A 14,739-nucleotide genomic window follows, 5' to 3' on the forward strand; every position below is an offset into this window, starting at 1 on the left:
AACAACACGAGCGGCGACTGTTTACGGGTATATCTACGGGTGTTCGCCCAAGATGGCGAACAGCACGCACGCCGGGCCGGTCAGTCGCCTTTGTCACCGATCCTTGATATATTTGCTATGTAGCCGTTTAATGATAGCTGAGGCATCAAGAAGTTAATTAGTGGGCTCTATAAGTCGAAGAAGTTAGAACATTTTAGGTGCGATGCGTTTCTGAGCGAACTGCACGTACATTTACCGTATCTATCTATCTATCTATCTATCTATCTATCTATCTATCTATCTATCTATATATCTATCTATCTATCTATCTATCTATCTATCTGTCTGTCTATCTATCTATCTATCTGTCTATCTATCTATCTATCTATCTATCTATCTATCTGCATACGTATTGCTGCTCTCGCGATAGCCTGTTTCACTGGGTTTAGACCTAAATCAGTATAGGAGAGAAAGACATCTTGAGGGCATGCCTTTCTGATCATGACATCAATAACGCTAAAGTTATGTCACGTGAATGCGACGGTATTCCTTCGGTGGACCCGGCTCACACCAGCGTTCCGCTCGCAGGCAACCAGGCGGCCCACACCGCGACTCGAGGTCTCACTCGCTGAGCCGCGGCCAATTCGGTAGCCGCCTCCATCTCCGAGAGTGAGACGATGACATTGTCAACACAACAACTGCAATAGTCGTGGGGTGATCGCCTGACCACATTCAATGACTATACTAAACAACATTACAAACTAAAGAGAACCAAATACCTACCAACACACAACAAATTAAACAAAAGACAGGTAGTAACTCTGAGAATATTGCAAACAAATGCGCACCCCAGCCCGGCGATCCTCCGTCTGTGTTATCCAAGCCTATACCCGACAGACGCGTGTAAAGCGTGCGGGGAAAAGGCAACACTGCGGCACATGCTTTGCGAGTGTGCCCGAAAGTTATTGAAGCTGCCGCCGCTCACTCCGCGCGCATGTGAGGCTGGGACGAACCTCGAGGTCAATCACTGCTGCTACCATCGCGCTAGGGCAGGGGCCAGCCGCTGCTGCAGCGGCGGTCACTGCTGCGGATCGGCTGCGTCAGCTTCCCTGCCGCTGGTTGGCGGCCCTCACCAGCGACGAGCTGGCTGCCCAGCTTTGGATCACACGGCAAGCCGAAAATGCCGCCCGGGTCCAAGGACTTCGAGCGGTCACCTGAATACACCACATTCATCATCGAAAGACGGTGAGAACGGAAAGGGGTTAATCCCCTTTTTGCCCCCCTCACTCGATGGAAACTGCTATACTTGAAATTAAGTTCATTCAATCATTCAAGTACGTCGTCAAAACCTTTTCTCTTGACACGTGTGGTACACATCATACACCCCTGGCGGCGGTGCGCGCGGTGATTGACAGTGTGTATCTATATCCCGGTGAGTACGTACATTAGTAACCTAAATGTCACAGTGTTAAAAGAAACTGATATGAGTAGTGCAGGCACGGTGAATGCAAAAAATATCAAGTCTGGATCTCAGCAGGAACGGAACTCAAACGTTCTGCGTGGCAATCCTGTATTTTACCACAGAGCCATGTCAGATCTTGAAGCAGCTCTAGAAAAATACTCTATGCAGGCGTAAGTCGGCGCAAGTTTACTAATGGTTGATATTCTGGATATTTAATTTCCTAACAAAGCAGGAAATAAAACATATGTAAACATGACAGGCACTTCCATCAAGGTGAACGTCAATTGTATTTTCCAATGCTGACGGCAATTTTAAAACTGATTAACTATCACTGCGTTTGTATTCATATGAATCAGCAAACTATGTTTATGTGTTGCTCGACCACGGACGTGTGATATTTTTATAGTCACAATGGGAACCGCACTTCGTTTCGACAATGCTTGCGTCTATGCTCTATAGTGAGTTCTGGCATAAAGTCAAATCAGCCCTAACTCAGACTAGTCACCGATACACGCCAGAAAAAAAACATTTCCCCCATTTCTGTTAGGTATGGAATGGTAAATATGCATTTCGACAAAATAAACACAGAAAGTCCATCTTTTTCTGTTGCGAAATAAGCCGAGTAGCAGCAAAGTAGTGCTACACCCATTGTCAAGCTATATGTGTGCCTCAGTTTAATACACCAGCGGAAATCAATTTCTTAATTGACGGGGTCCGGGTGGTATTTCTTATGGCGTGAAATCACATGCATGTTCAATATGATGCAGATTCAGAGTGACATGTTTCATTTCCCACTCAGTCACAGCAGTACAGCTCTGAAGGACATTTTTTTTTTTAATGTTCAGCTTTATAGTGCAATAAAGAGCTTGTGTGGCATTTATCCAAAAATTGGAGCTCGTTAGTTCAATCGTGAATAAAAGAGTTACTGAGCAACCGCGACAGTCAAAACGCTAGTAAAGACAGATCACAGAGTGGCAATTTCCATACACTACAACAATTGTGTTTGATTTTTTGTTTTTGTTTTTTGTTGCCCACTGAATGACAACGTGCACATCGCATTCCCTTCCTTTGAACCCTTACTTTAGCTATACCACTTTTTTATAACCTTATCTATTTGCTTCACTATCACCAACGCTTCTTGTGGGTATTGAAACGAATATATGAAGCTTCAGTGTTCTTAAAACGACTTTACAAACGAACATTTGAATCTAATAATAAAAACAAGGTGAGCTGTTTTAGGTCAACCAGTGCTAGCATTAACCGCCCCCTTTTTCCTTGGAAAGGGGGGGTAAAATGAAGAATTTATTACCACCAACGCCGCTTTAGGTTGTCATACAAAACAATAACATCTTTTCTAATTACGTAAACACATCGTTTATTGACGACCCGAAGCATTTTAGTAGCACTAATGGCTGAGTTGGCAAGCAAACATGTAGCAGCCACATAGTCTGAATTCGCGAACATCACAATGCCGACAAGGATCTGCCAGGCACCTAAATTCTTCGGCACGAATGTCATTGTGCGTCATTAAAACTAAACGTAACGGACAGTGTAAAGGCGGCGACATCTGAAACGCTTTCTTCGAGTTCTTCCTTCAGGCGACTATCGAGAGGAAGAGACCATTTGCGCCACATTGCAGGGGAGCCGAAGCCGGCACTTCCAACGTCCATCTCGCTGCGGTCAGCTGGCAGTTTCCCTTCGTCGATCACTGCTTTCGCGCAGGGCGCCTCGAGTCCACTAAGTGACGTTCCCTACCGAACAACTGTCAGTGCTAGCGCAGAGAAACTTCGGGCTACAAGCGCTTCCTGACAGCCGGGACAATCTCTTTACGTTGTTATACCTGTCGACAGGCGAGTGCAGATTAAACAATAAAGCGCCGCTTCCACACAACGTTCAAACACGCCATGGAACGTGACAATATGTAAGATAAAATCACCGTACGTGACCCGCCTTGTCACTGAACACGGCTGTAGAGAATTCGGACTGACCCGCTGTAGCTCCAGAACTGCCAGCAGCAAAGCAGGTCGCCGCTGATGACAGCACCGATGGAATCTCAGGGGTGTGAAGAAATCTGTTGGACGTGTATGGACTTCTCTTTAGATCGTTTCCTTTATATTTTGTTCGATCTCACGTTTGGTGCGGTAAGCGGCAGCAGGAGGTTGAAAGGTGAATATTGTTAGGATGCTGCTGAAAACACGAGATGCGTGGCAGGATGGAACGTTCAGCGACTCGAACGGCTTCTAACAGCAAGGTGAAGTGCATTTTGATTCTATAGACCGTCTTTAACGAAAGACATGAAAATACTGATTGAAGAGGCTATAATATGGTAATTGCTCATTTATTAGCTCATATGACAAGCTAGCGACACGAGATAGCATATTTTTCTCTAAAAGGCTTTACGTTCATGGAAGCATGCTGTACACTTCGAGATTTTTCACTGAATTGTTTGAGTCATCCTTGTTTTGCAAACAACTACCTAACGTCAAACGTATCAGTAGTTATGTTTTGTTTCGAAATATAGAAAAATAGCCGTTTATTAAGACACATTACACAAATGGTACTCGTATTTATTCAACAACTGCATATTTCTTTCGTGTGAAAAGTATTGTGGTCATAATGTCATTGCGATAGCATTTATATGGACAGTCTCGGCTGGTTTTATGGGCGAAGCTCCTTAACGCGTGCACACACTCTGGACGATTAAAATTAATAGAAGCCTCTTTTCGAATAAACTTAAAAGTATAATGACGATCTTTTGCTACCATCTGCTCATGCCGAGCTCGACAGAAGCGTGCAGGTTGGTGCTGTTTGTACACCAGCGAAGCGAGGTTTCTTGTTGCAAATTAACCATCACAATGGCAGTGTGCTGCATGCATGCCTTTCTGCGAATCAAGGCAAGGGAAGACTCGTGATGTGACTTTTCATGACTTTCCTGTAACCGAGGTCCATGAAAAATGAATCAAGGTGATTTTTGTGTTGTCAAAGACTACGTGTCTCTAAAAGAGTGAGTTGCTGGGCTGGTTGGTGGTGCATGACAGACTGAAACGCATATTAGAGCAAAAAAAAATATCGACTACCTCAAGAAAGTAAACGACGACGCGCTATATTCACAACTGTTTATTAACAAAAAAAAAGAAAAGATGACAAGAGTGCACATATGGAAACCATGTCACTACATGTGGTTATGCAACTATTTTTTGAAACACACCAATTATGCGAAGAATTAGTGTTGAGTAAGCGATTTTAAGTGCTGTTTTTCTTCAAAACAGTTGCAGAGTGTATTTCATTGATTATTCATGTACGTGCGATCTACATTTGCCATTTGAGACGAAGGTATTTATGCGCAAAATTATCTGTATTTGGTTGTTTTCTATGCGCGCCGGATGCCGCAGACACTGCCAAATGTCATAGTCCTTGCCCTTTCTTGCCCAGACAGTAAATGCAAGACAGCTGAATGTACTCCAACGGTAATAAGTCTACCATTGTATACACATATAGCTGGTATCATGAGTTAAATAAACATTTGGTGGCAAGCGCTTTTTACAACCTGTCTCCGTTGCCATTATTTCTTGTTTTCCACGCTGATATATGTGTTTGTACCTGATTTGCGATTCTATTTGAGAAATATGCCACTAAAATGTCAACTAAAATACAAGAGAAGACTCTCAAAGTCACATAAAATGAAATTATTCCAGATAGTCGCCACATTTACTCAATGCGTAATGAAACTCTTCTCTAACTGGCGGCAAACCATGCATTTCCATGCGTACACCGGCGCTCAGCTGTGGTAACTCGAGCGCCCCCTAGGCAGCGAAGTTCGGAATCCGAGCCGGCGCAGGAAGCTCCCTAGATCGTCGCCAGCTGGGCAGGTCAGGAGTGCAGTAGGTCGTGTCCGAAACTAATGGAACGGGGCTCAACACTCTGGGCCAGCGCGACACCTTCGGCGAAATCATTTCGTCCAAGTATTAACAGCGAGTAACAGCTCACCGACAACGAAGCAACTACAAGATAACGCACGCTAGATGCACCGACAACAGCGAGTGTTTTCACGTCATTATTTTAGCAACTCTACAGACAACACGATCGGTCGTGCGCCTTCTACGGTTGCATTCCGCCACGTGGCCGACGCAGCGTCCGGCCACTGTGTCTGTGTTCCGCGTGAAACTCAACGGTGTCAGCATTCTGCGACCGTGGTGACTTTGAGCACGGTGTAAGTGACACTTGAACGCTGTTGCTGTTACGTGGAGATTACATGCAATGTTGGGGGATAGTATACATAGTGTGCACGTGCGTCACGCAGCGCCGCTTCGTCACTTCCGGAATGCGCCACCGACATGCCCTAGTACCTACCGACTCCGTCGCCTACCGCTGCCGTGTTGTCTCCTCGTGCTTGTGCCCGTTTAGTTCGGCCTCACGATGAAAGTTTGAGGGCAGCTGTTGAGGCAAGTTGATTTAGTAGTCCCCGAAGAAGGAGCAGAGCTTTGGGGTGTTTCTTCGCCGAAAGTTATTACCTAAAATTGAGAACGCACATTGCGATTTTCCAAAAAGTACCGGCGTGTTTGGCTGGTGCGGATTAACGAAAACCTATTTGAAGATACTCGGTGATATTCGCGTCTTCAGGTTAACTTCATTCCGGGTAAGTGCCGTAGCCAATCACTTACGGCCTGCAAATAGAGATCGCTTACCAAGATACTGTACATACGAACTTGTCCGCGGCTACTACGTGCGCAATCAGCGCGTCAGGGAGGTGGTTAAAATCGTGAGGGCGATCGTGGAAATTCGGGTATTGCATTGAAACAAACTTTGAAAATGGATGCTAAACAATATTAGTTCACTTTGAAGTATATATGATCGGTTCGAGTTGGGGTGGCAGGATTTTGAAAAAATGGTGAATTAATTCCCTAACACGGTCTCCATCATTTTCAGGGAATCCACTGTACATTAGCGTACAAAAAAGCAAAATACAAGGTGAAAAAGGTGTCAAAACATACGCGAAAAAACAAAGTGATGACCAGCATTACCGCGGCACGCACAAAGCGAAGTCTCCATCTTCCTCCCGTAAAATTTTACTCGGCTATTTCCACAAATTCCAATCAAAGAGGCTCAATATCAGCACTGCTTAAAACACTCAGGAGGGGGGAGGGGGGCTGCTGCTTAGGTGACGTGGGCCGCAGCCACATATTCATATTGTTATTACATCTCTTGTAAACTTGCCTAGCTCTGCACGACTCGTTTTCGATGGGAGCTGCTACACCTCGCTCATCCACTCTTAGAATTGCGGCTCGAGAGACTTCGGGCTTTCACTTGTTCTTGGGCCACGCAATTTGTAGTTTTTCTAGTGAAAGCGAGATAATGGGCCCTCGTAGGACGTGGCGGGCGCCGGTGTACGCAGTGGCTGGTATACGTGTCGAGCATCTTGAATTCCTGGTCTTGTACCGAGTGAACAAATGAGGCCTTTCTGATCCGATGAGCTCGTTAAAGTACGATAACAAAAAACCACAATGCTTCCCTTCCAACATCGTACACAGCAAAAGATGACGAGCCCCCAACAAACCGCGCTGCAGCACGCGAACTGCCGTAGGTACCCGGGCATAGCGGGAGAGGTTAACCACGGTGGAGGTGACATCATATGAACACTATGTATACTAAGTGGAACAGAAAAGGTGTTTTAATACGCACATGCAAGTTGTTACTGTACACACAACATGAAACTACGTATGTGCACATGGTCCTCATTGCGTCTTGCTGGGCTCAACAGCGTCGTCCGTTAACCTAAGCAGGAGCACTGCCCAACCGTCACTGACCTGCAAGGCGTTCGTCGTCATTCCGCTTCGTCATGGCGCCCAACGCAATTTCACTGAACACTAATTGCTTCATCCGCGTAATCCGCCGCACGATATATGAATATGCACTCGTTATACGCACTGTTGAAACCCCGTAATGGACAAAAGTATTTGTAAACGTTGCTTAGGGTACAGTAACTGCCAGTAGAACACTGGGTAACCAATAACGCGGCGCAGAGCACGGATATTGTCCGCCACGACTCAGCACAAGACCTGGGGATGCACACATGCCACCGCCAGCCGCGGCCGCTCACTGCTAGACCAGCTCCACTGCGCAACACTTACCCATAGCAACGCTGCCATTGTGCCCAGTGAATATGGCTGCCATGATGTCATTTCCTCCACACTTTTAGGGGCGAAGCTCCTTATAGCGGCGCCCGTTCATCCCTCGTAGCCGTTGTAGTGTGTAACAAGTATAACATTTTGACCTTCAAAATGAGTGCCGGTGAGAGATTTCTTCTGTGCGTTGTTAAACAAGAAAAAATAGTGTTCAATGTACATGCCAATGGCTGCTAATAGAGAAGGAGAGACAGGAGGATTCGGCTTTCAGTTAACGCGCACGCTGTGATGTCTATTAGCAGCCTTTGGCATGTACATTGAGCACTATCTGATACGAAAGGGTCGCTACGTTATACTCGCTGGGCGTAACCTCCTAGGTTTTATAGAGGTTTAGCGAGCGTTGGGCCGCAGTGCCATGAATACAGTGAACTAGTATATACCATGAACTCGAAGTGGTTAAAGATTGGAAGTAGACACGAAGCGCAAGCCGTAAGAAAGTGTGCGTGTGCCTCATCTCGTTCAGTCCTTAGAATTTCCGCTGGATGGTGGTGTTTCTATATGAGGAATATATGATGATAAGATGCGAGATGGTGGTACTTGGAGTGTTGAATAGATGGACGAACGGACACACAGACAGAAGCATGGACGGACTCACGGTTGGCTGCACCGACGGATGGACGCATGGACGGACGCAGGGGCGGATGCATGGACGAACGCAAGGACGGACGCACAGATGGACGTGCGGACGCACGAACAGACGCACGCATGGACGGGCGAATGAACGCACGGACGGTCACACACACGGACGCATGGACGGATGGAAGCAAGAACGAATGGACGGATGGATGCTTCGCCTCACTCTTCATCATTCACTCCGTGTGTTGTATTTGTCGCATACTGGGAAGCAGCCCCCGCTTCGGGGGAGCGTTAATTGAAAGACTCCGCGGCGAAGAGGGGGAGGAGGGGCAACTCGGAGGGACTCGTTTTCGGGTGGTTCGCGTGACGGGCAATGCGAAAGGAGCGAAGGGCGTCCTTGACATCTGTTTTTACCTACAAGCCCAGCCGTGAAGGGAAAAGGGGGTGAGGGCCACAATGACCCTTCTCGAACACGCGGAAAGCGTTTTGTCCATCTGTCCTTGAAGACCGTCGCACGTGCGGGGTGCGGAGGAAACTCTTTGACAATACTTGTACTTCTCTGTTTGCTTTTCCTTTTTTTCTTCCCCTCTCTACGACAGCGGTACATAGCGAACGAATAAAGCAGTCTTCGTGATGCGTTCAAACTGAAAGGACGTGTTTTTTTCTCTGTCGTCGTCTCACTAGAAAAAGTCTGCCTCCCTGCTATTCCGCTACAACATTTTTTGGTGCCGAAACCCGGGAATAAGGGACCCAAAGATGGACATCGACAGGATGAAGCGCAAAAGGGCCGTGGTGCGAACGTCAACAACAAAGCTGCTCAATGACATCGCTACCATGGAGGACGACGCGTCACTCGGTGAGCTTGAAGAAAAGATCAACCTTCTCACCCTTAAGGAAGACTCACTCAAAGAGCTAGATCGGGAAATTGAGATTGGCGTAGAAGATGATGCATTAGAAGAGGAAATTGCATGCTCCGAGAACTACAAAGAAAAGATCAACGTAGCAAGGACTAAAGTACAGCTCATGCTACGTGAGCTTAGCTGCACTAACGCCGCATCAGTGAGCGCTTCGCTAGATCGCACCTCAAGTTCCTCAGATCAAAGAGAATCTAGCCGTAACATCCCGCAAGTAACCCCCACAGTAAAGCTGCCAAAACTAGAGATAGCAAAGTTCAACGGCGAGCTTCGACAGTGGCAAGGCTTTTGGAGTCAGTTCGACACGACAATAAACGCTAACCACCACCTGTCAAACGTGGACAAGTTCAAGTACCTGAACAGTTACTTAACAGGAAAAGCAGCGGCTGCCGTTGCGGGTCTTGATTTGTCCGACGGAAACTACGAAGTTGCTCTCTCGCTGTTAAAGGAAAGGTTCGGTCGTAAAGAAGCCATAATCGAGGATCACATGTCCAGACTGCTCAATATCAAGTCAGTGCGTGACTCGCGGAACCTCAGCCAACTTCGGAGCCTCGTTGACGAAGTAGAGAGAGGTGTACGGAGCCTCACTTCTCTTGGCGTCGGTGTCAGCACGTACGGAGCTCTGCTCCTGACAGTAGTAAAGAAGGCGGTGCCTGCGGACCTTCATCTCGAATACTGTCGACGAAAGGGCGCTACTACAGGAGGCAGTGAACTGGAGGCATTTGCGCATTTTTTGAGAGTCGAGGTAGAGGCACGGGAGATTATACAGCGGGCCGAAACACCAAGGGGCATGTGTGTAGAATCGTCTGTCGAAAACCGTAACAGCACCTTTAAAGCGGCGAGAATGTCTTCAGCCGCTGCACTGCATACCATGACCAAGGAGAGAAAAGGGTGTCTGTTTTGTTCGTCAGGGTGCCACGAAAGCGGTGACTGCGATGCAGAGATGTCGGCAGCTGATAAAAGAGAAATGCTGAAGCGTGAGAATAGATGTTTCCGCTGCACAGTAAAGGGGCACACGTCAAGAGAGTGCCGTAAGGCCAAATGGCTCAGGTGTGCCAACTGTAGCGGAAAACACCTCACGGCTATGTGTGATCCTGATTTCAGAGAATACCGTGGCAGTGGTGAACAGAATGCATCCTCTCCACCAGCGACAGGACAAGCCACAGTGCTAAAGTCTTCTCTAGGCTCAGAGGAGAAATTTATGTGCATGGAGGGGCATCAGTTTCTTCTGCAAACAGCACGAGCTTGGACAGTGGGACCGCACAAAAGTACGCTTGTCAGGCTTCTCCTAGATGGTGGCAGTCAAAGGACGTTCATCCATCGCAAGTTGTCTGAAAGACTGCAGTTGAACGTGCTTGGGGAAGAGGAACTTAAAATCTATGCCTTCGGCGACAAGTCCGCTATAACCCGCACTAAAGCGCGTCTGGTCGAGCTGTGGCTGCAAAGCCAGTACGACGGGAAAAGGGCGCGAGTGGAGGCCCTCGAAGTTCCCTGCATCTGCGCAGATATAATGGCTGTGCCTTTAAAGTCAGTTCTTCTGGAACTTTCGAAATTTGGCTTGCCAGTCGCGGACGTCGCGCAGGGTGACGGAAGTGAAAACATTGATCTTCTGATCGGCGCTGATCATTATTGGGAAATTGTCACGGGATCCACTAAGCGCCTAACCTCCAAGCTGATGGCAGTAGAAACTGCATTTGGGTGGACAGTCCAGGGCCAGGTAGGCGCAAAAAGGTCACCAGGAGTCTGTCCCTCTGTTGCTGGCGTAATGCGAGTAGCAGTGAGCGAACAAACTATCAGCGCAGTTGAGGTCATTCTGGGAGCTCGAACACATTGGTATCAAGGAACACGAACCAGCTCGCCACCAAGACGCAATCCAACAGCACTACAAAGAAACCGTCAAATTTGAGCATGGGCGGTACACAGTGTCTTTCCCCTGGAAGCCTATGGTTGATGAGCTCGACGACAACTACGAGTGCGCCGCGAAGCGTCTTAGAGCCAACACGACGCGCCTTTTGAAGGGAGATTCCTTGATCGTGGAATATGACGCCTGCATCCGAGAATACATCGAAAAGGGCTATGCAGAGCCAGCCAACAAGCATTGCAGCGCTTCGGAAGGTCCGGTGTATTACATGCCACATCAAGCAGTTGTTCGACAAGAAAGCCTGACAACAAAAGTGAGGGTGGTGTTCGACGCATCATCAAGTGCCAAAGATCGCCTCTCACTGAATGATGTTTTGGAAAGTGGTCCAAAACTTAATCCAGAGCTCATTGATTTGTTGATCAACTTCCGCACTTACAACATCGGCATCGTCGCGGATATTGAAAAGGCATTCCTTCAAATATCTCTGTCAGAGGGTGACCGGAACGCTGTGCGGTTTCTCTGGTATGCTGCCACTCCGAAGAAAGGTGAAGAACTTCCAGCGGTGGCGGCCTACCGGATGACGCGCGTTCCGTTCGGTGTTACATCCAGCCCATTCCTATTAGCCGCAACATTACGACACCATCTTGAAGGACTCCCAGAGCAGTATGCTGAGACTGCGAACATCCTGCGCAGCCATCTCTATGTTGACGACCTTGTGACAGGGGTCGACACCCTCGAACAGGGTAAAGTGCTATGCCAGGAATCAAGCGATATATTATCTCAAGCAGGAATGCGGCTCCACAAGTGGATGTCTAACGACCACGATTTAGTCAACTTCATAGAGGATGGGAACGTGGCGAAGAGGAATGCAAATGCCGAACTTCCTGCAGCCACCAAGGTATTGGGAGTAGGTTGGAATGCTCATACAGATAACTTCGAGTACAATCTGACCTCACTTCTTGAATTCCTCACCACCAGAGCCGACAGCAAGAGATTCGTATTGCAAGTCTCAGCCAGAATTTTCGACCCCTTTGGGTTTATCGCTCCTACAACACTGTACGTAAAGACAATGTTCCAAAGGTTGTGGGAGTTGGGAGCGGGTTGGGACGACCCCTTGCCAGAATTGATGCAAGCGGAGTGGAAGTGCTGGTGTGAAGAGCTTCAATGCATCAAGGCGGTGTCCATTCCGAGGATCATCGCAAGGGATTTCCGAGATGAAAAGACAGAGAAGGTGTTGCACATTTTCTGCGATGCCAGCCCAACGGCCTACGGTGCTGTCGGATACGTTGCATGCAAGTCTGCTCAAGGAATAATCAATATAAGCCTAATTATGGCCAAATCAAGAGTTGCCCCTTTGAAGCGCCTCTCGTTACCCCGACTAGAGCTGATGGGGGCCCTCATTGGTGCTCGACTGTGCCACTACGTTGCCAAGGCCTTGAACCTCCAGAATGCTGCTGCCATCCTTTGGACCGATTCCACAGTGGCTATGCACTGGATTAAAGGAAACGCTGCCAGATGGAAGCCCTTCGTGGCAAACCGAGTATCAGAGGTTCAGGCGCTGACTGATCCCGAGGATTGGAGGCACTGCCCAGGACTAGACAACCCCGCTGACCTAATCACTCGCGGTATCCTCCCATCAGCCTTGTTAGAAAGCGAATTGTGGTGGAGAGGACCACACTGGCTTCACAAGGATAAGACGCATTGGCCAACGACCGGTGAGCAGAGCCCAGGGGCAGTAGAATGTCACCTGGAAGAGCGAAAAGTGACGGTGATGCCCGTAATATCATCGCCGTTCGAGGCAGTGCTGAAAGTAGAGGAGTTCAGCTCATGCAGCAGAGTCGTGCGCTTAACTGCGTGGGTCCGCCGCTTTGTCAACAATTGCCGCCGCGGGAAAGAAAGGAAAGGTGGTCCGCTACGAGCTGAAGAGGTGATCGATGCTGAGAGGTACTGGTTGGCAACAACTCAAGGAGAAGCATTCAGTGACGACATTTCCAACTTGAAAGCCCAAAGACCACTGCACAAAGGCTCTCCTGTTCTGCCACTCAGTCCGTACCTTGACGGGGAAGGTCTCATGCGAGTTGGTGGACGCTTGCAATTCACCGACAACCACGAAGAGACTAAACATCCCATCATTCTACCTAGCACTCATCCCTTCACGCTACTGCTCATAAGGAAAGAGCACGTGAGAATGCTACACTCAGGGGTGCGCGACACCTTGGCGTCATTGCGAGAGTCGTATTGGATCATCCGAGGGCGCCAGGCCGTAAAAAAGGTTATCAAGCAGTGCCTCATCTGTCGCAAACAAAGTTGCCCTCAAGCCACGGAACCAGTGGCACCACTTCCAGCTGACAGAGTAACAGAAGGAAATCCGTTCGACACTGTCGGCATCGATTTCGCAGGACCTTTGATTTGTCAAGAGTCGCGCGGTGCCCGAAAATGTTACATCGCAATTTTAACCTGCGCTGTGACACGTGCCGTCCATCTTGAGCTCGTTAGCGACATGTCGACTACAGCCTTTCTCCTGGCTTTCAAGCGCTTCGTGGCTCGCAGGGGAATCTGCTCGACTATTTATTCGGACAACGCGCTAACCTTCAAGAGAGCAGCAAAAGATCTGAATGCAATGTTCACGCTACTAAAATCGGAGGAAATGCAGTCATACTTCGCCGGAAACCAGATCAGGTGGAAGTTTATTGTTGAAAGGGCAGCTTGGTGGGGCGGATTCTGGGAACGGTTGGTGCGATCGGTGAAGGTAGCGTTGCGCAAGGTGTTAGGTCGGAGCAGTTTAAGCTTTGAAGAACTCACAACTGTCTTGTACGAAGTCGAGGCCGTAATAAACTCACGCCCATTGACTTTCACCTACGATGATGCTCAAGAGCCAGAACCACTGTCGCCGGCGCACTTCCTCGTCGGAAGAAAGCTGACAACCCTTCCTCCACACCACCTGCCAGCCGAAATTCCGGGCGGTGACGCGCATATCTCACGACGCTGGAAGTACCGGTCTGCCATGGCTGAAGGATTCTGGAGACGGTGGCGGAGAGAGTACTTATTGGAGCTTCGATCGGCGCATCTGTCCCGGCCAACGACATCGAGTGACCTAAAGATAGACGATTTAGTTCTTTTAAAGGAAGAGCATCTCAAACGACACATGTGGAAGATCGCCAGAATCAAGGAAACGTTCAAGGGCAGGGACGGCAGGGTGCGGGCCTGCAGTTTGAAACTAAGCGGGGGAACGGTGGTGAAACGACCAATACAGCTGCTTTATCCGCTAGAAGTCGACCGACAATGAGCTCAAGAGTTCGCTCATCCGGGGGAGGTTGTTGTATTTGTCGCATACTGGGAAGCAGCCCCCGCTTCGGGGGAGCGTTAATTGAAAGACTCCGCGGCGAAGAGGGGGAGGAGGGGCAACTCGGAGGGACTCGTTTTCGGGTGGTTCGCGTGACGGGCAATGCGAAAGGAGCGAAGGGCGTCCTTGACATCTGTTTTTACCTACAAGCCCAGCCGTGAAGGGAAAAGGGGGTGAGGGCCACAATGACCCTTCTCGAACACGCGGAAAGCGTTTTGTCCATCTGTCCTTGAAGACCGTCGCACGTGCGGGGTGCGGAGGAAACTCTTTGACAATACTTGTACTTCTCTGTTTGCTTTTCCTTTTTTTCTTCCCCTCTCTACGACAGCGGTACATAGCGAACGAATAAAGCAGTCTTCGTGATGCGTTCAAACTGAAAGGACGTGTTTTTTTCTCTGTCGTCGTCTCACTAGAAAAAGTCT

At 48.5% G+C, this 14,739-nt stretch overlaps 1 protein-coding gene across 1 annotated transcript; it reads left to right on the forward strand.

The window, feature by feature from the left end:
• The first annotated feature begins 8,955 nt into the window (after positions 1 to 8,955).
• LOC119165714 (uncharacterized) lies at positions 8,956 to 14,260 on the forward strand. Its single transcript, XM_075893192.1, has 2 exons — positions 8,956 to 10,830; positions 10,916 to 14,260. The coding sequence occupies exons 1-2, from the start codon at positions 8,956 to 8,958 to the stop codon at positions 14,258 to 14,260; spliced, it is 5,220 nt and encodes a 1,739-aa protein (XP_075749307.1).
• The last annotated feature ends 479 nt before the right edge of the window (positions 14,261 to 14,739 follow it).

Source organism: Rhipicephalus microplus, chromosome 4, assembly GCF_043290135.1.
Source record: "Rhipicephalus microplus isolate Deutch F79 chromosome 4, USDA_Rmic, whole genome shotgun sequence".
Classification (NCBI taxonomy): domain Eukaryota; kingdom Metazoa; phylum Arthropoda; class Arachnida; order Ixodida; family Ixodidae; genus Rhipicephalus; species Rhipicephalus microplus.

What these genes read in the sequence shown, in the direction of transcription:
- LOC119165714 (XM_075893192.1), top strand. Translation starts at nt 8,956, where the DNA reads ATGGACATCGACAGGATGAAGCGCAAAAGGGCCGTGGTGCGAACGTCA. An exon ending in GGTGGACAGTCCAGGGCCAG is followed by an intron (nt 10,831 to 10,915) that starts GTAGGCGCAAAA and finishes CTATCAGCGCAG; the next exon opens with TTGAGGTCATTCTGGGAGCT.